The sequence below is a fragment of the Felis catus genome, chromosome A1 (assembly GCF_018350175.1).
Source record: "Felis catus isolate Fca126 chromosome A1, F.catus_Fca126_mat1.0, whole genome shotgun sequence".
Taxonomy (NCBI): Eukaryota; Metazoa; Chordata; class Mammalia; order Carnivora; family Felidae; genus Felis; species Felis catus.
This window is the reverse complement of record NC_058368.1, coordinates 173,086,310-173,109,566: the sequence shown is the minus strand read 5'-3', so window position 1 is coordinate 173,109,566 and position 23,257 is coordinate 173,086,310. Positions and strand designations below refer to the sequence as shown.

At 43.4% G+C, this 23,257-nt stretch overlaps 1 protein-coding gene across 7 annotated transcripts in view; it reads left to right on the top strand.

Moving 5' to 3' along the window:
- Window positions 1–16,654, top strand: part of ZNF346 (zinc finger protein 346) — a 30,320-nt gene extending 13,666 nt beyond the window's left edge. Inside the window, exons 4-8 of one of the 7 annotated variants that reach the window (XR_006583836.1) lie at window positions 1,677–1,821; window positions 5,654–5,887; window positions 11,559–11,649; window positions 12,653–12,746; window positions 15,219–15,294. Coding sequence is in view for 5 of the 7 variants with exons in the window: in XM_006927889.4 (XP_006927951.2) it covers window positions 1,677–1,821; window positions 5,654–5,887; window positions 12,653–12,746; window positions 15,219–15,306 (561 nt within the window). In the remaining 2 variants the exon portion in view is untranslated. Of the gene's footprint in view, window positions 1–1,676; window positions 1,822–5,653; window positions 5,888–11,558; window positions 11,650–12,652; window positions 12,747–13,380 lie in introns of all 7 variants that reach the window. The other 6 variants (XR_006583838.1, XM_045034965.1, XM_006927889.4 and 3 more) reach the window with 6 other exon arrangements.
- The last annotated feature ends 6,603 nt before the right edge of the window (window positions 16,655–23,257 follow it).

The following is a 23,257-nucleotide window of genomic DNA, read 5'->3' as shown; positions in this document are numbered from 1 at the left end:
CTTTGAGTCAGACTGAATTGGCTTCAAATCCTAGCCATGTTGTGTGACTTGGACAAGTGTTGTTACTTCTCTGAGCCTTGATTTCTTCCTCCATAAAAATGAGGATGTTAATATTAACATTTTAGGATTTTTCCAACCTAAAATGAGGGAAAATTTATCAAAAGCACCAAACATACAGCGGCTCAGTATATGGAGCCATTGTTATGCATTACCACCCAGTGGTTTATTGGAGCAGGACCAAAAGCTTCTCATTTACTACTCAAGGAGAAAAAGTGGAAGGAAGCCAGGCTGCTTGCTTTCTTGAAATGGGAGGGAAAGAGCTGAGTTCAACCCTTGAATGTTTTGAATAAACAGGTGGAAGAAACAACTTTCCAAATGCCTGTTCTGATTGAGGTGTAATTGCATTGCTTTTTGGCTTAGAAATACTGTGAGAATTATGCTGAAACAATCCTAATCCCTCAAGGGTACCATTAATTTTGTTTTATGGGAGGTTGTTCAAATGTCATGGGATGAGAAGTAGCAGACTAGGGCCCTATACTAGTTCTGCAACTTATTGGTTTGATGACTTTGGGCAAATCACTTAATCTCTCTGTACTTTATTCATAAAATGGAGATAATAATTCCTACCTTTTAAGGGTATTGTAAGGTAAAATTACAATTCTTGATGGATGCTCAATGAATGAAAATTTACAGATAGCCTCCTATTACAGTGTTCACAGGCATGGAAGGGCCTTGCTCATCCCTTCTCCAAATTCACTGGACCCATCCCCTAGTTGCCCTTCTGCTTATGATTTAGAATTCAGAGAGACAAGATCAACTCTGGGACCCTAGACAAGTCACTTCACCTCTTTGTATCTTGATTACTTCAACTCTCAGGGTGGCCCAGTAGTTCAAATGAAGTGACTGACTTTCTTCTTCCTCTGCAACAAAGAATTATTTACTCCAAAATGTCAATAGTGCCAGGATTAAAAAATCCTCTTAGAATAAATACTTTATTCAGAGATCAGACCTCAGAGAGAGGCTGGGAGCTCTTAACATAGGCTTGAAATACATTGTTTTCTGGTGTAATCACAATCAACAAATAATATCTGCTTGTTCAACAAATCCTGAGTATCTACTATTTGTCAGACTCCAGCAGGGTGCTAAGGATAGGAAATAAAGATGAGTCCAATGGTCCATACCCAAACACTGCACTTTGGTTCACAGAAAAGTCTCCTAAGCTATGACACTGTCAGTTTGGGTGACAAGTGCTATGATAGAGATCTGTTTAATGTACTCTAGGCATGCAGAGGAGGAACAAGATTAATTATTTTCTGAATACTCACACAAAGCAGCTCAATAATTGTGTACTGAGTTGAGTAAAAGTCTCCCAGAAGAAGTGACATATATGTATGAGTCTTGAAGGCTAAGCAGATATATGCCAGGCAGGAAAAAAGGAAGATCATTCTAGGGAGCAAGAATGACCTAAACAAAGCAAGGAAGTAACAGGGAATAAAGTGGGGAATGGTGAGTAGAGCCTAAAATGAAGTAGCTGGAGAAGGATCCAGAAAGGTAGGTTGGGGTTAGTGTGTGAAGGGGGCCTTGAATGCCCATTCTTCTGTGGGCAATGGGGAACCATGGAAGATTTTCTGGCTGGGCAGTGGCGTGATCAGACCTGTGTTCTTTCTCCCAACCAGAAGAACAGCAGAAGCAAAGACAAGAACCAGTGCTGCCCCATCTGTAACATGACCTTTTCCTCCCCTGTCGTGGCCCAGTCGCACTACCTGGGGAAGACCCACGCAAAGAACTTAAAGCTGAAGCAGCAATCCACTAAGGTGGAAGGTACTGGTTTTCCTGAGTAGTGCTGTATCGGTACCCCTCCCATCCTCAGGGCACCAATGCCAGTGTCCAGAATGCAATGCCTAGGGCCACAGACTTGGAGAGGTCGAACTTTTGAGAGTCCTTAAAAATACCAAAGTAGGCCCAGCTAGATTGAAATGCAGTCTCAGACTTGTGCTCACCTAACTTCCCTTTCTTTGGTTACATCAGTTTTTCTTTGTAGAAGTGTCTTAGCCCTGAGCTTTTGTCCTGATGAATAATTATAATTGAGAGTGTCAAAGTCCTCCAGGCCATGCATACCATGAGAGCATTCTATCTCTTACCTCTCCCACTTAGATTTTTCCCTCCCAGCATCCACCTGCCATTATTACCATGTGTTCCAAGTTGAAAGCTAAATCCTTGTCTTTTTCGTGTGCTCAGGTTATGCCCTGTTCTCTTTAATCCTCAAAGCTGCCTGTTCTCCTCAAGACAGGGACTTGCTTTTCAAAGCTGAATACTTGAGTGCTGCCACTACTGCCCAGCAAGCCATGTTTGCAGCTGCCATGAATTCATTCCAGTGCGTTGACTTCTAAAATAGTCCCCTTTATCTTGTCACCACTGTTGCTCAACCCTCGCTTTCATCTCATTAACTCCTGACTTTCTGGGATTTTTAACCTCCACTAACTGCAGTTAGTCAAGAGTGAAAGTTCTTTGATTTTTATGTCTTTTTTTTTTTTTTTTTTTTTTTGTAATTTTTGCTTCTTTATCTTGGACCAGGAAGTAGACTGACTATACTATTTATAATACTTATTCTTTTTTATAATACTGTATCATGAAAACAAGACAACAATGTTTTAGAAGACTTTGAAGATAAGGTGACAAATTACTCATAATTATACCCTCTTAACACACCCAAATCTGGTTATTCATGCTATGAAACAACAGAATATGGACTTTGAAGCCACAGACATGCAGGTTTAAATCCTGATGCTGCTATTTACTATCTATATGACTTAACTTCTTTGTGCCTAAGTTTCCTCACCTGTAAGATGTTAATAATACTATCTATAGGTTGTGAGGATGAAATGTATTTAAGGAATCTAGGACATAATAGATGCTTAGTAAATGACAGCTGCTATCATTAGTATTATCACTGTCATTAAGATAGCCCACAAGTGGAATCCCCTTATAAAATGAAGTCTTTGGTGAGGCATCTACCACCTGGAGCATGTCATTGGCCTTGCTTATGGTTTGTTCATCATTAAGTTATACTAGTACTAATTGCTTTTGTTTGAAGTCGGTGTTGGGGGGTGCCTGTCTGGCTCAGTCAGTGGAACATACAACTCTTGATCTTGTGGTCATGAGTTCGAGCCCCATGCTGTGTGTAGAGATCACTTCAAAAAAATAATAAAGTCAGTGTTGGTACCATTCATGGTACCAAAAAGATTAAAACATTAGGCCAAGAGAAAATAGCTTAAGAACAAAAACTTTATAAGGTTATTTGTCTTTATATGGATTGATCTTTTCTATAAATGGGAAAATTCCCTGATATATGCCAGGTCCCAAAGATTCCATACTTAAGAGGTTATTTTCCGTATTCATTTTCAGCCTTTGCCACATACAGATATGCTTTTATATGGTTGTAATCATAGTGCATGTACTGTTTGTATCCTGCTTTTACTTTTCATTGAATATTGTAGTTTAAGCACATTTCTATGTTTTTACATGAGTTTATAACTATATTTATGAAGTTAAACATGTTTCTAATGTGAAAGTAATAGAAGCATGTTGTAGAAAATATGGAAAATACAGATATATGAAAAGAGAAAGTACACATAATTTTGCCATTCAGAGGTAACCACTGTTAATATTTTGGAGTATTGTTTTTCCTATAATCTTTTGTTATGTGTATGTGTGTATATCTGTGTGTATAGTTTTATGTATGTACAGATTAAATCCATATATACGTGCATATAAACATAGAATACTTTAAATAACCTTATATTTATAAAAATGATGCATACTCATTATGAATAATTCTAGCTGAAATGATGCAAAAAAGTACAAAGAAGAAAGTAAAATATCCCCCAAATCCTACCACAGAGAAACACTGTTAATATATTAGTGACATTTCAAAATGCTACTACCCACATATGATTGTGCATATATCTTTTAACAATGATAAGATCATATTGTGTGTAATTTTCTTTTATACTCTGTTTAATATAACATTTGTATTTCCCCATGTTATTAAAAACTTTTTCATAAACATTTTAATGACTTTATAATATCCTATCATAACACCATTCCTCTAATGCTGAACATTTTCCCCCTCCCCTTTTTTGATATTTATAAATAACAGTATAGCAAACATCCCTGTAGAAAACTCTTTCCATATTTCAAGCCATTTCCTGAGAGAAGACTCCCATAGTTATTTTTTGGATGTCCGTGAAGCGGTTCCTCCAACTTAACCGTTCACCTCTGATGCTTCAGTATCTTTTAAAGAATGGCCTTTTATGTCTTTTTTTTTTTTTCTTTTTTTTGCCTTTTATGTTTTAACGACCATTATTATCTCTTTTCTGATGTCAGAAGTCTATATTCATTATAGAAAAGTTGGATATTACTGAAAAGCACCCTTTTACTCTATGCTTTTGGCCTTTTTTCCATGCATCACCAGTATGTTTTTTCGTTTGTTTTACAAAATTGAGGACATAAGAAACAGATTTCTGTATAACCTGCTTTCTTTTTAATGTAACACCACATATTGAATGTTTTCTCATATTATCAAATATTCTACAACATGTGCATTACTTTTCAAGCAACTTGCTGAGCAAGCATCTGAGCCATCTGTCTGAGTGCTGCTGAGCCCCACTCCTCTTCCACCATTGGTGGGGGGTCTAGGCCACATTTTTAAAACAGTGGTTACTGGGTTGACACCATTCTAGCCACATGGACTCATTCGTGAGTCTTGGCATCCACTTTATAAAGCAGCTGTGTGGCCTGCCAGGAGTATCAGGACATTTGTTGACCCACAGGGGACTCATAACACACTCTGATTACCTGAATTCATTGACCAGAACCAAGGATGTTTTCTGAAGGTAAAAGCATGGACTATAGCCCTCCCTCAGGTTTCCCTATCACACTCTGGCAGCCTGGCATAGCGAAGAGGGCATAGTCTTTAGGGTCACGCAGATGGATTCACTCACTACCAGGGTAATCTTGGGCAAGTCACTTTACCCATCTGAGCCTTGATTTTTCTCTATAATGTGGTAAGATGATATTTATCTCATGGGGTAGTTCTGAGGACCAAAGGAGGACATATATGTACAAAGCATGTAATTTAACGTCAGTATTATCCTCTCTTTCTCCTACTCAGCCTAGAAGACAGTGTAACCCAAAAGGCCTCCTAGTACGGTTACCTTTTCTAAATGACCCTCCCAATCCTCAGGCTCTCAATTACTACATCTGTGCATTGGCTCCCAGTTTTTTGTCCCACTTGCTGTGAAGCTCTGGGGAATTCTGAGGGATAAAAGAACTAGAAACATGTACATTTCTAGACTGTTATAATTTGACAACTGGATAGCAGAAGTGCAGAACCTCCTCAGAATATGAGGAAATCAGGATTCATATGCCCAAAGTAGTGAAGACTGCTGATCAAAGTAGCTGGTCTTTGAGCTCTCCCAAATCTTGCCAGTTTTCCCAATTAGATAAGACTTTCACTGTGTGATTCACACAGGCAGTGCTACATCTGCAAGTGTGACTAGTGACCCAGCCTTTCTTTCCATTCAGCATACTCAAAAGCTTGGCACCTTCTGGGTCTTTTTTCATTGTTTCTGTTTGAACTCTCTCACCGCAGCTCTGTCGAAACGCCTTACAAACCCTTTCCTTGTGGCCTCCACCTTAGCCTTGCACCAGAATAGAGAAATGATAGACCCAGACAAGTTCTGCAGCCTCTGCCATGCGACTTTCAACGACCCTGTCATGGCTCAACAACATTATGTGGGCAAGAAACACAGGAAACAGGAAACCAAGCTCAAACTCATGGCACACTATGGGCGGCTGGCCGACCCTGCTGTCACTGACTCATCAGGTAAGGGGGCCCAGCTCACACCGAGAGCTGGATCAGGGCTTGAGGACTAGAGTTCTCCAGACTACCAATGCTGTCTTTTCCTCCTTACATCTCCCCTCGCAGGCATTGCACCCTCAAATGCCTGCAGAAACCAGATAGGAAATAAAAATAAGTAAATGAGCATGACCAGCTGAAGAGTGCATGCCTCTCCTAGCCAGCTCCAGTTAGTTATTACCATATCTTTCAGTTTTTCAAGGAATCTAGAAAATCAGATTTGTTTAAGAATTCCCCTCATTTTTGAGGCACCTGAATGGCTCAGTCAGTTAAGTGTCTGACTTTGGCTCAGGCTATGATCTCATAGTTCGTGAGTTCAAGCCCCACGTTGGGCTCTGTGCTAACAGAGCCTAGAGCCTGCTTCGGAATCTGTGTCTCTCTGTCTCTCTCTTTGCCCCTCCTCTACTTACATTCGGTCTGTCTGTCTCTCTCTCAAAAATAAATAAACATTAAAAAAAATTTTTGAAAAAAAAGAATTTCCCTAATTTTTAGGGGGCCTGGCTGGCTCAGTCGGTAGAGTATGCAACTCTTGGTCTCAGGGCTGTGAGTTGAAATCCCATGTCGGATGTAGAGATTACTTAAAAATAATCTTAAAAAAAAAAAATAGAATTCCTCTCCATTTTAAATGTGCTACTAAATTTAAAAAATGTTAAACCGTGTATGAGCCAAATCTGTCTGCAAGCCAGATTTGGGCCAAGGGACACCAGTTTGCAACCTCTGATTTAAGCTCCCTGTCATCCACATTCCTTGTGTGAAGGCCCTCAGCAGCCTCTGCCAGATATTAGAGTGTCCTCAGGGCCCCTCACTTCTCAGCAGTTGAGGCCTGCCCATACCCCACTCTGACTCAGAGAATATTAGCTTTTACCCTGACTTCTAGATGCCAGTCAACATCACGGGAGTAAGTATTCATGAAGAGTTAAGAGCCCTTCCCATCACATTAACTTCTCAGGGCTTATAATAAGAGTGGAGGAGGGGAGATTATTATTTTCTCTTTGATTCAGTCAGTAGATATTTATTGAGTACCTACTGTGTACCCTCTTTGGGGTACAGTGGTGACTAAGACTGACACAGTGCCTGTCTCATGGAGCCTACATTCGTATGAGTCCTCAGGGTTTCCACTCAGGCCATGGAGATGCAGCACCAGTCAACACTTGAGGTCCCCATGGCATCCAAGTACAAACACCTTGGCCTCAGGGAACCTGCTACTTGGAGTCATCTGTGCTCTTGCCACAGTCTTAGAAAGGTGAACACCCAGATACTGTAGATGTTCCAGACCACATATGGGCAAGGGAGATCATGCCTCTCTATCAATCCCCAAACCCAAAGCAGCCTTACAACACAGGTTGTCCTTGAGCAATACTGACACAGATGAGATGGGTGCAAAATAGTGGCTATGAAATAAGGGAAGGTCCCTTTAGCAGGGTGCCAAGGAGTGCTCTTCCAATGCCACTGAAGGACCCTGCTTTATAAACCTCTTCAAAATTAAGTGCTTGGTGTTCCCATATGCAGGCAGTGCCTTCCTCTTTAACAGGATCAGCCCCATATGCTGAGAAATACGGGAACTTCAGAACCAAGCTCCTCAGAACCCTCTGTGACACCCTCCTATTTTGGCCTGAGACTGATAGGGACAACACAGTATCCAGCTGGCATGACCCAGGGTTCTCTTGCAGCTGACTCTTCTTTGCTCCAGCTCTTGGCCATCTTTATTTGGCCCTGCTCTGGTCATATCCTCATTCTCTCTTGTCCACTAGCAGGACTCAGGCACTGCCATGTTTAATTTTTTTTTTTTTATGTTTATTTATTTTTGAGAGAGAGAGAGAGAGAGAGAGCATGAGTGCGTGAGAGGCAGAGAGAGAGGAGGACAAAGAATCTGAAGCAGGTTCCAGGCTCCATGCTGTCAGCACAGAGTCCAATGAGGGGCTCAAACCCACCAACCGCAAGATCATGACCTGAGCTAAAGTCCAAAGCTTAACCCACTGAGCCACCCAGGCCCCTCCCCTTTTTTTTAATGTTTGGCACTGCCATATTTTAGGCTGCTTGTCTTAACTTGTACCTGTTCTATTCTTTTTATTTTTTAAGTTTATTTATTTTGAGAGAAAGAAAGTATGAGTGGGAAAGGGGCAGAGAGAAAGGAAGAGAGACAATCCCAAGCAGGCCCTGCACTGTCAGCATGGAGCCCAGTGCGAGGCTTGAACCCACGAACCAGATCATGACCTAAGCGGAAGTCTGATGCAAGTCAGATGCTTAACCGACTGAGCCACCCAGGCACTCCCCCATTCTATACTTTTATCTCAAGCCAAAGTCTCCTTCCTATATCTACTCCTCCCTTTGCCTAAGGCTGATTACCAAACTTAATCCTAGAACTGTATCCTGGATGCTTTTTTCTTGCTTAAGGCAACTGACTCCTTTACAGATCAGCCACAATTTTTCATGAAAACCTAGGCAGGGGGCAGGGGCATCACACGCCTTTTGATATTAATATATACATTATAATTTAATTCCCACAGCATTCCTAAAAATAGGTATGATTTTCGCATTTTACAGATAAAGAAGTTGAGACTCAGAGTGACTTGCTCAAGGTCATAGAGCTGATAGGACCTGATGTTGATAAGTGAGAACATCAATATGTGTCTCTAGCTCTGTCTGGTTCCAAAACTTACACTCCTTCCTCCTGCCTCCAGCTCTGAGTGTACTTGGCAGGAGGCTTTCCAACTGTAGGACATCAGAGGCATTGAACTCATTTTGACCCCCTTCTTACCCACAGAGGTGGAATGTTGACCTAGGATATGCAGGCAGTGACTTCAGCTAACAGGGATTTCACCTTAGCAAAGGTTTTAGGTTTGTTAGCAGCTTGACTTTTCCCTGCTGGCCTCTGTTGAAGCTTGTTCATTCATTCAGTCAGTCAGTCATCCTTTACTTACCTGTGGCTGTTACAGTCCAGACCTTAGGCTAGGTACTCTCACATGTAATTGCCGGATTTAATCCTCACAGCAGCTCTGCTGTGCAAGTTTGATTGTCCCCATTTTACAAATGAGGTCATTAGGATCAGAAAGATGAGGTGATTTTTCCTGGGTCCCACACTAGTTAGCACCTGAGCCACATTGAAATTTGGGTTAAATTCTATAGTGGGTCCAGAGAATAGTTTCCATGGGGCTCCTGTCAGAGTGTCTGATGACAAGTATGGGTCAAATGTGAGATGATCCAGAGTGTCCAGATCTCTTCCCCAAGGGGAAGATGCAGCGTCTACCAAGCAGATCAAAGACTTGAAATTTGCTTTATATTCCTGGCTCACGTTTCTCTCATTTATCCAAGAATGCTAAAACTAAAGCCTGCATATCATTCAGGCAGCCAAATCCTTCCAACTGTCAGAGCATTCAACACTCACCCCAGGTTACTGGAATCCTCCTCTGCTTTACCCCATCACTTTCTTTCCCTGCTTAGGGCCTTGCCTCCTACATAGAACAGGGCTGCTTTCTCTGCCGCATGCTGATCCCCCGAGTCTCTTCAACTATGCTTAGGACAGGTTTTCAGGTCTTGTTAAGTTCATATATAGTCAAAGAGTGCCTGAGTGGCTCAGTCAGTATCCAACTCTTGATTTCAATTCAGGTCATGATCCCAGGGTCATGGGATCAAGCCCTGTGTTGGAGCATGGAGCCTGCTTAAGATTCTCTTTCTCTCTCTCTCTCTCTCTCTCTCTCTCTCTCTCTCTCTCTTTCTCTATCTTTCTCTCTCTCTCCCTTTCTGTCTCTCTCTCTCTCTCCCTCTCCCTTTCTCCCTTTCTCCCTCTCTCCCTCTCTCCCTCTCTCCCTCTCTCCCTCTCTCCCTCTCTCCCTCTTCACCTCTCCCTCTGCCCCCCTCCCCCGCTCAGGCACGCACTCACTCGCGCACACTCTCTATCTCAAAACAAAAAATCATATATAGTCAAGAAATATTTGCTAAGTGCTTTCCTAATATTTGTCAGGCATTGTATATATGATAGTAAACAAGACAGGTGTTGTCCATGTTCTCATGAAACTTAGAGTTTAGTAGAAAAGACAGGCATTGAGCAAATAACTGCAAGTGTGACAAGCTTTAGAAAAGGAAACAAATGGGGCACATGGCTGACTCAGTTGGCAGAGCACACAGTTCTTGATCTCAGGGTTGTAAGTTCAAGCCCCATGTTAGGTGTAGAAATTACTTAAAAATAAAATCTTTAAAAAAAAAAAAGGAAAGGAAACAAATGGGGCAACTTAAATTGGAACAGGGATCAGTGAAGGTTTCCCAGAGTGAAAGGAGGATAATGTGGGGCAAAACGATCCTGGGGAGATGACGGAGCATCCAGTCCTGGTATTGTTGGTCATGTTAGGGATTTGGGCCTTTAACCTAAAAGCATTGGGAAGCCAATGACAATTTAGGCATTATTAGATCATTCTGCTTACAAAGTGGAGAATGGTTTGGAAAAGGGAGGAAGAGGAGTGGGGAGACCCCAGCAATGACGGTATTGTAGTAATTCATACTAGAGAGGATGGGAGCTTGGACTAAGTAAGGTAGCAGTGGAGGAGATAGAGAGAAGTAGATGGATTCAAGAGCTATGTAGGAAGTGGAATTGTCAGGATTTAGGGGCGTCTGGGTGGCTCAGTTAAACATCCAACTCTTGATTTCAGCTCGGATCATGATGTCACAGTTTGTAAGATTGAGCCCTACATCCAGCTCCGTGCTGTCAGTGTGGAGCCTGCTGGGGATTCTCTCTCCCCCTCTCTCTCTCTGCACCCTTGCTCACACTCTCCCTCTCTCACTCAAAATAAGTCAATGAATTTAAAAAAGAAAAAAGAATTATCTGGATTTGGCCATCAAATGTGGGAGGTGAGGGGGGCCTGGCTGGGTCAGCCTTCAGAGCGTGCAATTCTTGATCTCGGGATTGTGAGTTCAAGCCCTACATTGGGTATAGAGATGATATAAAAATAAGATCTTTACCAAAACAAAAAAAAAAAACCGTGGGAGGTGAAGGAGAGGGAATAGTCGAAGATGATAACCAGATTTAGTCTTAAGCAATTAGGTGGATAGCCAGGTTTTGTCAGCTTGGAGTTAAGATGCCCATGAGATATCCAAGTAGGCAGTTGGATATATAGGTCTAGAACTCAAATGAGAGGTCTGGGTTAGAGATATTGCCATTTTGGTAGGTCAGTAATTGTTAAATATTAGTGGTTTCATATATTTTAGGTGGTAATGAAAGTCAGCAGAATGAATGAAACCCCTAGAGAGTTTAGAAAGAGAAGAGCTGAGGGTCTAAGATTAAGCCTTCTGCAAATGCTGGCCATAAATGTCTAAAATGGACCTGAATTCTGATTGCAGTAATATTCCCTTTAAATGCTCTAAAGGGGTGTGTCTTCCAGGAAATACCTGAAGATACAAAGGAACATCGGCTAGCTAATTGGAGTAGAGGAGATCATTGGTGTTCTCAGCTACAGCTGCCATAGAAGGCTGGTTAAAAGATACTCTCCACCTCTTTGCCAGACTGATGCATGGAGCCCATAAGAGTGAAAAAATACTAGTAATAAGAGCTCACATTTGTTGAGCACTTACTATGTGTCAAATGCTTTTATTTAAATCATTACAGTAACTTTATGAGGTTGATACTAATATTAACCTCATTTTATAGGTAAGGAACCTGAGTCTCAGAGAAGCCCCACTTTTACAAATGAGGAAACCAAATCTCAGAGAGGTTAAGTAACTGGCCTGTGGTCCTACAGGTAAGAAATGATAGAGCTGGGATTTGAGCCTAGGTGATCTCACTCCAGAGCTGTGAAACTTTAGGGTGGCAGATGGTTAGAAGAGTGTCAGAACCAGAGGGCTCTTGAAGTCATGTGTACAGCTGCCTTTCTTGTACAGCTAACATCTGTCACGCTAGAATAAGTACAGCCTTTGTGGTCAGCCAAGCCTGAGTTTGCCACTTACTAACACTGTGTGCTTAGACATGTGACTTTGCCTTATTTTCCTTTATAAAATAATGATAATGATTTTCCCAGGAAAATCATTATGAGGGCCAAGCAAAATTATATAGCGTGCATGGCCTATATCAGGTACTTGGTTAATGATACTGGCTTTTATTATAAGTATTATGGTTATAAGTTATGGTATAATTGACTCACAGTTGAGAAAAGCTGAGGATCAGAAAGGGGAAGGGGTTTAGTCAAGATCACATGAAGGCAGAGCCAGGAGTCCAGCTCCATATCTTGGCCATGTGGACAAAGGCCACTTTGTCATTGGATCAGCCCTGGTAGTAAGAGTGTCTGTGAGCCCCAAGATAGAAAGACTAGATTAATTTTCATAGCAGGCATTCTCATTAATTACTGTTATTGCAAGCCTAGGGAGAGTGGCAGTTTCCCAGAGATCTCTCAGTGAAGGGCATCCTTAATGAGGCCACTTAGCACAGTCCAGGTAAAAAGATACACCAAATGTCACCTCTTTGTTCTGTCAATCTTTTATTTACTCAACAGACAGCTACTGTAGACCAGGTTCGATTCTGGGACTTGGGGGTACAGAGGGGAGTGAGGAGGTTCCCAACTCCAGAAAGCACATAGGCACACAGCCAGTGTCCTCTGAGCATTGAGGCTTCTGGGATTCTCATCAGGGCCAACCACCTAATCTCACCCCACCATCCATCCTCAGAAGGGCATTTACTGTCAAAAGCAGCAGTCCCCGGGTCCCTTGTTCCTGGATAACTAAGTATCTTGACTTTTATGTGTGTTTCAGCTGGGAAGGGTTACCCCTGCAAGACGTGTAAGATAGTGCTGAACTCCATAGAACAGTATCAAGCTCATGTCAGCGGCTTCAAACACAAGAACCAGTGAGTAATCTTCCTTTGAAATTCAAGGGTCTGCTACAAGAACTCAAGGCTTCTAAATCAAAACAAAGCCAGGTACTACTTTGCTAAAATGGAATCCTGGCAGCCTTTTCTCAGTCAACAGAAAATCAATCAGTTAACAAAAGTGTCTCCTCTGTAAGTTTTTCCTCCCATCAGCTTCTCCGCAGCCTTTGGACCTGCCACTGAAGGTTTGAGTAGAGAAACTTAAGACACTTTCCTTGGCGGTCTCCTAAAAGTACTTAGATTTCCTGCCCTATAGCAGTCTGACTAGGGAAGTTTCCCTTCCCACAAGCCTGTCACTGGCCTAAGAACCTAGTCTCTACTGCCATCAGTTCTATGGCAAAAGCTCCCTCTCCAGGTTATTACCAAATATGACCAGATTTGTTCATTCATTGATCAAGTATTTATTGAACACCCTCTGGGTGGTGGCCAAAACAGATCCAGTCCCTGCTCTTGTGACCTTACGTTCTGATGGGAGGAGACAAACAATAAACGAGTAAACAACCAATAATTACAAATTCTGATAAGTGCTTTGAAGGGAAGAGGTAAACACAGTCATCTGTTCATGATAACCTTGAAAATGACTAACACTCTTTGAACCCCTGTTCTGTTGCAGGGCATATGCCAAGCAAATCCTCTCAGGTAATCCACACAACAACCCTAGGAAGAAGGTATTATTATTATTATAGACAGAGGCAACCACCATTCAAGTGATACTATGAGACAGAGCCTATAATTCAAACCGAGTCTTGTCTGGCTCACAGCATGCTTTTCTAGGGCATCATGCTAACAAGGAGGTTATGGCACCGTGTGATATGAGGAGGCTAGGGCCTGGTAAGGGGAGGGCTTATGCAGTTCTGTCTCTTCCTCTCAGAAGGGAACTGGGTAGTGTGGACAGTGTGCTACAACATAACATTCTGAGATGAGAATATACTCATTTTATAGATAAGGAAATTGAGTTTCAGGCAACCAAGTCTAATAAACTGATTTCTTTGACTTAAATGGTAGGTTCTGCATTGTTCACAGAGCTGAATTAACTAAAGGTGGTGGAAACACAAAATATTAGTCAAAATGTCCTTGGTCCTCTCCACTCTGACTGAAGTTTCCCCTCCCACATTGCAGCAGATCTGAGGACTTTTGAGGCTTCTTTTAGATATGGACTTGAGACAAGCCTGCACAGTCCAGCCTGGGACTCACTCCCATTTCAGCACATCTCCCTTGCAGCTTGACTGGTGGCAGTTTCAGCATACAACTGGAGACAACCAGAGCCCTACCCTGGGGGTGCCCAGTCTTGAAAATGCTAGTATTTACGCTTTTCTTTCTATATTTTCAGCTATGTGACTTTGGGTGAGTCAGTAAACTTCTCTGAGCCTCCACTTCCTCTTCTGTAAGATTATAGCTACTATTTGTTGAACACCTAAGTTAATTTCATTTAATTCACAGTAGCAGCTCTGAATTAAGACACACACACACACACACACACACACACACCCCTTTACGACCTGAGGAAACCCAATGTCAGGTAGGTTAAGTGACTTGCCCAAGCCACTTAGTTACTTGGAGTTAGACCCAGAATTCAAACCTTTTGATTCCAAAGTACATTTATTTTGCTCTGCCATTGCATATGGGGCTCATTATCCTCACCTTATGGGATGACCTGAGAGTTAGAGATAAAGTATGTGAAATGCTGGTACCAGAAAAGGGAACTATTAGAGGTAAGCTTTCATTCATTCAACAAATATTTATTGAGTACCTACTATGTGCCAGGTCCTATATGGAGCACTAGGGCTACAGTAGGAACCAGGATCAATGCTGTTCCCTGATTTTTTTGGATCCCCATCTAGTGGTAGAAGCAGATCCTAAACAAATCCATAAACAAATAAGACAATATCAGTTATTACTAGGTACGCAGAAAGTGGGATAGAGTGACTGGAGAGCCACTTTTGACTCAGTGTGAGGGAAAGAATGATCAGTCTGTACTATCCAGGTCATATAGGGCCCTATAGGCAGAATAAATGGTTTGGTAGTGGAGAGATGTGGGCTGCTGTCCTGAACCTGCCACACTTTTAAAAAGCTTAAGGGTGGAGGGATGGTCAACAACAACAACAACAACATAATTATTTAATTTTAAAAATTAAAAAAAAACAAAACAGAAAACAACAATAAAAAGCCTACTGGGGTCAGGTGACTTAGACTTTCTGAACTTTAGTTTCCTTATATACAAAACAGGGGTACTATCCCCGCCTTGTAGAATTGCCATGAAGATTAAATAGGATGCTAGAAGCAAAGCACCCAGCATTGTGCCTAGCATGCAGTGACCCTCAGTAAAGGAGACCTGGTCACCTTATTACTCCAAGGCCCTGGAAGAGCTGTACTATCTTTAGAAAATTACCTGGAGCACCATCATAACCACCACAAACTGACCCTGTGTGTTTATTCCTTCTCAAACTACAGGTCACCAAAAACAATGGCATCACCCCTGGGCCAGATTCCAATGCAAAGGCAGCCCATTCAGAAAGACTCAGTCACCTTGGAAGACTAGAGGTGTTTCTGTCCAGCACCCCAGGTTGAACCAGCCGTGAGCCAGCTTCCCGTGACCATGGTCAGCCCTTGGCTCCCTCTTCCTCCTTTCTTATACCTGGAGAACACATAGGCCTTAGGCAGGAGTGGGCCACAGATAGCCTCTGATTGGTCCAGGCTAATCCACCCCTGCTCTTCCCCTTTGGAATGGGCCCTCTAGGTCAGGACAAGGGAAGGGGGTGGATCTTGAAAGGACTTGGGGCCTCACAGAATAGTAGTTTGGAGGATGGCCTTTCCCCTTCCCCAGCCTCTTTGGGCCATATGTCATGAGCCCCAGGCCTGTCTTTCCTTTGCAGGTCATTTTTGAACCAGTCTCTGTGGCTAAAGAACTGAGCTGTCCCTGGGCTCCAGGCAGCTCCAGTGAAACCTGGAGCTTTCACACCAGAGTTCTGCCTAGGTAGGAAAGGGCAGATGGAAGTGGCTGCCCTATGGGAGCTTGGAGCTAACATGACACACTCCCTTTCCCCAAAAAGTGCAGGCTTTCCTGAGCCTGAGATCAGATGCTGGCCAGTTACACAGTTTTCTGCCCACTGTGAAGTCTCCTCCTGGAGCAATGACACAGTCCTGGCAGAGCAGTGCTGTCCTTCTGCCTCTTCTCCACAGTTCCTGAATGGTGCTAAGGATATGCATCAGCTGGGGAAAAGCTAGAGCTGGAGGAGGCCTCGGTATCCAGTGGGATTATGAAAGCTCTAAGAGGGGGGCCTTTTCCCCTCCCCCATCAGAGAGGTGCTCTGACCCAGGGTCATGTGGGAAAGCCCCCACATGCAAGTTTTCTTGATGATTCTGTGCCCTTAAAAGGTGAACTATCTCATGCCAGCCAGCTCAAAGGTCCATTGCTGCTCCTTGGCTCTACTAGCCCTCTCCTCCTCATGTAGGAGACCACCTGTCCAGGTTGCTGTGGTGCTAGCCCTCTTCCATTATCCACCAGGAGATTCCTGGGTACCAGGGAAAGAAAGGAGAGCCAGTGCAGGTTTCTGCAGTGAGGAAACAGGTGTTCCCCAGGCCCCAAACCTAGATATCTCCAACTCTGCTGTCTTTTACGGCCTGGGATTTCACTGGGAGTGGATATTTCCTTGTAGCTTTCAAGCGGGAATCCCAAGGAGTGTCACCATCATAGGCCCCCCTTCATTGAGTCAAAGAAGCCCCTAGCTGCTCTCGTGGCCTCTCCCCCCACCCCCCCACCCCCGCCCCATTGCCTATCCCTTTGCCTGTGAAATGCCTTTATGTATTGTGTATGGGTGTGTGTGTGCGCGTGCTTATGCTCTGTCTCTTGGTCACTGAAGCATCTAAATAAAGAATTTCTCCCATGAGCCAGACTGCAACTTAACAAACCTGGGATTTGGGGCCATATTACCGTTGGATCTAGTATGTGTGTCTTGACCCCTCACCCTCAACCCTCTCATACTCCCAGGGCTCTAAATACTGATCTAAGAAGGTGGGACAAAGATAAACTTTTAATTATTTGGCAACCTGTGGGAGACTTCCCAGGTGCCCTAAACTTAATACAACGTCATCCACTTATCCATCTCCCCCTGTCACAGAGGGTCTCATGGAGGTCGTTAGAAGGTTTAAGATGAGAATCTACTTTGTTTGAGAGGATCATTTGGCTGTTAGGTGGAGAAGGAATGCAGGGGAGCAGGATAAGAGATAGATAAGGAAGCCAAAATGGAGGTTGTGTCCAGTCTGGCTCTCTCCAGGCTAATGCCTTCAGGACAGAGACCTAACCTTTTTCATCTCAACTTCTGTAATGTGGAGTGGTGTGTCATGAAGTGTTTGTTGAATGAATGAATGAGTATGAGGAAAGATGGCCTGTTCCCTCACAGCTCTTACTCAGCACTAGGTTTGTTCCATGGACTTACAGGCCTGGAGATTCTTGCAGGAAGCTTTTCTATGACCCAGAAATGAGCTAGGGAAGGAGTGAGTGTGATGGCCTCAGGAGCCTTTTGTCAACCTTAGTTTCAGACAGCCAGACCTGAGGAAGGTTCCCAGGCAGCCTCAGCTCCCATTCTTCACTCAGCAAGCCTTTCTTGGGTACCTGCTCTTGACCCGCTGGGAAAGGCCCTACGTGGCCCCCATGGTGGGTTCTCAGCTCTCAGCTTCCAAAGCCCAGACTGTCTCAGCAATTTCCCTGCAATCCTTCTAATTTATCCAGATGTCCGAATCAGCCTCATCTATCACGCAAGGAAATGAAGGGCAGAAGGGTGGGTGGGCTGCTGTATCATGAACCTTGGCCTGTAAGACCTTAGTCTGGATTCAGGAGTCCCTGTTAGCCACGTGCCCAGCCCTTTCAGCAAGAGGGCACAGGGATGAACACTTTCTTGCTCTTGGGAAGCTCACATACTTGTTAAAGATCATTATGGCAATGGTCAGAGGGTCCTACAGAGCCCAGCAAGAATGCCCAGGATAAAGGTCTTAACTCACCTCAGGGTATGAAAAAGCTGGAGAAGTTGGGAAACTTGCATTTGATCTGCATAACAGCCTTTTGAGCTAGGTAATGATACTCCATTTTATAGAAAAGGGTCAAAGTGATGTACTATTTTATCCAAGGTCCTGGCACTAAGAAGCAACAAAATGGAGAGTAGAATCCAGTTCTCTAGATTCCTTGTCCAGAACCCTTTCCAAAAAGGACCAGAATCCTTCTGATATAACCCCTGGGCCTGCCTCACCTACCATCTGACAGGGCCATGGGCTCATAGAGCAAGCAGCCACAAAACAGATTGGACAAGGGTCAGTGGTTATTTTTTATTCCAAGCTCCCCCATATTTCTCATAATTTTACCCAAGATTCCCAGTTTATTAGACTCCAGTTTATAACTGTAAGAAACTGATGGGATGCCTGAGTGGCTCAGTTGGCTAAGTGTCCGACTTCGGCTTAGGTCATGATCTCACAGTTCGTGAGTTCGAGCCCCAAGTCCAGCTCTGTGCTGACAGCTCAGAACCTGGAGCCTGCTTCGGATTCTGTGTCTCTCTCTCTTTCTGCCCATCCCCTGCTCGTACTCTGTCTCTCTCTCAAAAACAAACATTAAAATATACTGAAATCAAAGTGGTTAGCTAAAAAAGGAAATTTATTGATTCACCTAATGAAAAATTTCAGTACAGGGATGGCTAGATCCAGGTTCTGACACACTGTCATCAGGAAGAATTTAATTTCACTCTGCTTTCCTCTGTGTGGCCTCTTTCTCAGGCCAACTCTCTCCAGAAGGTAGCAAGATGGCCACTGGCAGCTCCAGGCTTGTCTCCTGATGGAGGGGCAACTACATTGGAAAGATCATCTTTTCTTACTAATTCCAACAAAAAAAATTCTGGGATTCATTCATTAACCAGCTTGGCCCTGTTCCAGTTCTTAAACCAATCACTGCAACTAGGCCCCTGATTTGGGGACTGAGAAAGAGTGAGCTACACCTAAAACACATTGACTGAAACAGAAAAGAGGAAAGTGTGGGGCTCCTTTCAGACTAAGGGAGGAGAATGGATGTGGGTAGGCAAAAATAACTTGTCAGCCATACCCAGAAGTTGTCTGTATTTGAAATATCACTTTTTCCCTAACTTTTTGAGATATATTTAGTAACGTGCTCCAGTTTTTAGAGCACAATTTGATGAATCCTTACATGTATGTGTACATCTGGGTGGTCACCCTCCAGATCAAGATACAGAACATTGCCAGCTCCCCAGAAGTTTCCTTTGTTTCCCTTCCTAGTTATTATCTCCCAGAAGTAAACACTATTTTCACCTCTATCCCCCTAGATTAGTTTTGCTTGCTCTTGAATTCTATAAAAATGGAATCACATCCTCTTTTGCTCAGTATTATGTCTGTGAGATTCATCCATGTTTGTGTGTGTATGTGTGTCAGAAGTTTTGTTTTTTTTTTTTTTTCATGCTCTGTAGTAGTAGTCCGTTATATGAATACACCACAATTTAGCAATTCTGTTGATGGACAATTGGGTTATTTCTAGTTTTGAACTATTATAAATAAAGCTCTTCTGAAAAATTTTGTATGTGTCATTTGGTGTGCATGTGCACACATATGTCCAGGAGTAGAATCACTGCATTATAGGATAGGTTATGTTTAATTTGTCTAGATACTACCAAATGGTTTTCCACAGTGGTTCTACCAACTTACCAGCATTTGGTGTTGTCAGTCTTTCTAATTTTGGACATTCTGGTGGCACATGGGAATTTGAACCCAAGGGTTCATATTGACTTCGTATCAGAGCTCCTCTTGCTCTAAGCATTCCTGAGATCAGGTTTGAATTTCTCTAGCCTGGAATGGTCTCTGATGTCAGTGCCCAGGACCCACAATACACAATCCAGCAGGTAAACATCAGAGGGAGCTCCTGCTCATGTCTCTGGTGGCTAAGGAAGGTCTCATGGCGGGAGAGGCAGTCTAGTGTACAGCAAAAAAAAAACAAGCTCTGGAACCAGGCAGCTGCAGTTCAGATCTTAGCTCTGTGGGACTGTGTGATCTTGATGAGCTAACCTGTACTTACGGGTGAAACACTAGTACCTACCGTATGGGTTATTGTGGGAATGAAAAGAATAGATACATATGAAACAATTACAGTACCTGACATATGGTAGATACTATGTAAATGATGACTGCTGCTCCTTCTATTATTGGCCTGAAGTAATCTCTGGGTCTTCCTGGGGAGGTGAGTCTGGAGGCAGATGGCATCTGGCACAGAGTCCTGTATTAAGTCTCAATGACTTATGAAATGCCAGAAACCTAATTCAATCTGATGAGAGGAGGGGGGCAACATGCTGGCCAGAGGTGGTTCTTCCCTGGGCTCCAGCAAGAAGCCACCTTTCACTGCTAGGGAACCTCATCTTATCCCAGGAACCTCAGGGGCACCTCAGGTTCTGCAGCCAATGACACCTGAGGAGAATTATGCATGTAAAGCTCTTAGCCCTGAGCTGGGTGAAAAGCAGGTGTTGGGATGTAATAACCCGTAAGTGCAGACATAGAGCTATGTATGTAGACATACAGCAACCATGAAGTGCGTCACAGGGGACACTACTCTGGGATTCAGGGTTCTTGGGTGTTGGTCTTGCACCCTGCCACCAGCTTCATGTGACCTGAAGCCTCCTATTTTCTGTCTGGCTCAGAAGTTGTAAGAAATCACAGTTTGAGCCCAAGTACTACAGAGGCAGTGATGGGCAGCTAGGAGTTCTTCCCAAAGCAGGTAACAAAGAAACCCTTCACCAAAGCCTCTACCAGATGAGCTGTTCCCATCCCTATCCAGACCTTCTGATCAGCCGTCATTAGTGTCAAATAGAATAGGAAAAAACAATTTCTCCTTCTGACCATTTGTCCACCTAACAACCTCACCTACTCTGCCCCATGCAAGTCTACATTACAGAAAGGGCAGGCATATCCCTGTTCTGGCACTCGCAGGTTCACTGTCCTCCACAAATTCTGCTTCATCTGTCCAGGGGCTCACAAGAAACCTTAGAGGGTTCTGTAAATGGGTCAATGCTACAGCGCGGTGACCCTGATGGCCACTAGGTGGAGAACGCTCCTTTTTTTTTTTTTTTTTTTTTTTTTTTTTTTTTTTTTTTTACTGGGCAAAGTAGACCTGCGCCAGGACCTTACTATTTGAATACTGAAGAGAATAGGATGACTTCTGAGCTCCTGTATTTGATATTTCATTTAGCCCTCAAGACAACCTGAAAAAGGCTTGATTTCACAGCAGAAATTCAGAGGTAAAACCTTGCAGAGCTTACACAACCAAGAAGTAATCATGGAGGGATTTGACCCCCGTGTTCCCAAGTCTTTGTTAGCACACCTCTACTTCCAAAGGCCATCTTGCCCTTCCCTCAGAACATTTCCTTCCAGAGGACACTGTTTGAAGACTTTAATTTAGTCAGCTGCTTGGGAGGACACCTGATGTTGGCCCTACTCATCAGCCTTTCTTTCACTCTTTTACCTTGGGTAACATCTCTGTTCCATTCTTCTATCCTGTGGTTCTGAGAGACTGACCCCAGTCCCTAGTTCCAGGGATGAACTTGTGACCCAAGCCTGGGCAATCAGAATAATTCTGGAGCTGTTAGTTCATCTTTGCCACTACATAAAGACAATCTGTGTGAAAATTAAATCATCACAGGAGAAAACAGCTGAGAGTTGGGAAGAGACTGGTTTCTGATGAACACCTAGATCTAACGAGGCCTGAAGCTAATACTCTCAGGACTTTTTAGTTACCAGTCAATACTCTTTTTCTTTAAGTCAACTTAAGTTGGATTTCTATCATAACCAGGAGTACTGTTTCCCCCCACCCCAGGAGTACTAATACATGTTTCAGCTTCTTCATCAACCCAGTGACCTCCACTTACCTAAGAAGATATGTATGCCACCAGCATAAACAACCTCAGAAGAGACTAGCCAGAGAACTGCCAAGCTGAGCCCACCTAATCCACAGAATGTTGACAAATAGTAAATGTTTCAAATCACTATGTGTGGGAATGGTTTATTTTGCAGAAAGACTTCCAGAATCACACCTAGTAACCACACCTTGTTTTGGTGTCCTGGTATCTATTTACCTTTCTTCTTCCTTGAGGAATCCCACCCTCAGCTGATGTGGTCTGGCTCGAGATGACCTCCAACCCCCTGGCTTCTGCTAGAACAATTGGGAAAGAGTTGCTAAATGGGAAGGTTTTGAGCGCAGAGCTGTTGGTTAGCCTTCTTTGTTACTTCTTGGGAAGCACCTGCCACAGAATGGAGCCAGAGGAAAGAAAGAAAAAGAGAGAGTCTTGGTCTAGCTATTCCTAAATCCTGATCCACCTCTGGACTTTAAAATTGCATAAGCCAGGGGCACCTGGTTGACCCAGTTGGTTAAGCGTCCAACTCTTGATATCAGTTCAGGTCATGATCTCATGATTCATGAATTCAAGCCCCACATAGGGCTCTGCGCTGACAGCACGGAGCCTGCTTGGGATTTTCTCTTTCTTGCTCGCTCTCTCTCAAAATAAATAAACCATTTTTAAATTGCTTAAGTCAATAAACTCACTATTTTTTGTAAGTCCATTTGAGTTGGGATATCTTACTTGCACCTGAATGAAAATATTCCTTGAAAGTCAGGAAATTTAATAGAGGCTGAGCAGTGCCTGGCAGAGGGCTATTAAGATAGGACAGAGGTCCCTAGAGAGGTGGGAAGGGAAATTTATTTTTCCTTAGCCCCCACTGTATGCTAGAACCCTGGAATGAGACACAGTTTCATGTCATAGAGGACCTCATTCCAACTGTGATAAAATGCTGCAAAGGAAAATGCCAATGTAGACGAAGCATAAAATAGAAGGACTGAGCCTAAGCTGGGGGCGGGGCAGGGCAGGTGACATGCAAGCTGAAACTTGAAGGCTGAATAGGAATTAGTCCATGGGTAAGTAGAGAGAGGTGGGGAGAGGATGTTCCAGGTAGAGGGAACAGCATTTGCTAAGGCCCTACGGCAAGATGATGCCTAGCACCTTGAAAGAGGGAGAATATGTCACCAGATAAGAAAGACTGGGGAAGCCAGGTCCCTCAGGGTGTATCAAGATTTTCAGCTGAAAGCAAAAGAAACAAACTCTAGCAAGTTTAAGTTCACAGAACTACCAAAAACACTAAAAATGAGGCGTGGGCTATAAGACCAGCATCCTGCCTGTGTCACATCACAGAATGGAAGGACAGGACCATGGAGGAAGGACACCATTATCTCTACCAACACTAAAATGCTGGACTCTGCTGCCCGTGCCACTCGCCCAGCCAATCCAGATACACATCAAGAAATCACCACCCTGTGCCCAAGAGCTCAGTCTTGTTACCACAGCCCCCACCAGAGAACATTCCTCTTGGGCCTTCCAAGCCCTATACCTGGGCATCATTGGCTCTCTGGAATGGATGTTATGAATTTGCAGAACTTAGGCCTCAGCTGGAAGAGAAACTGG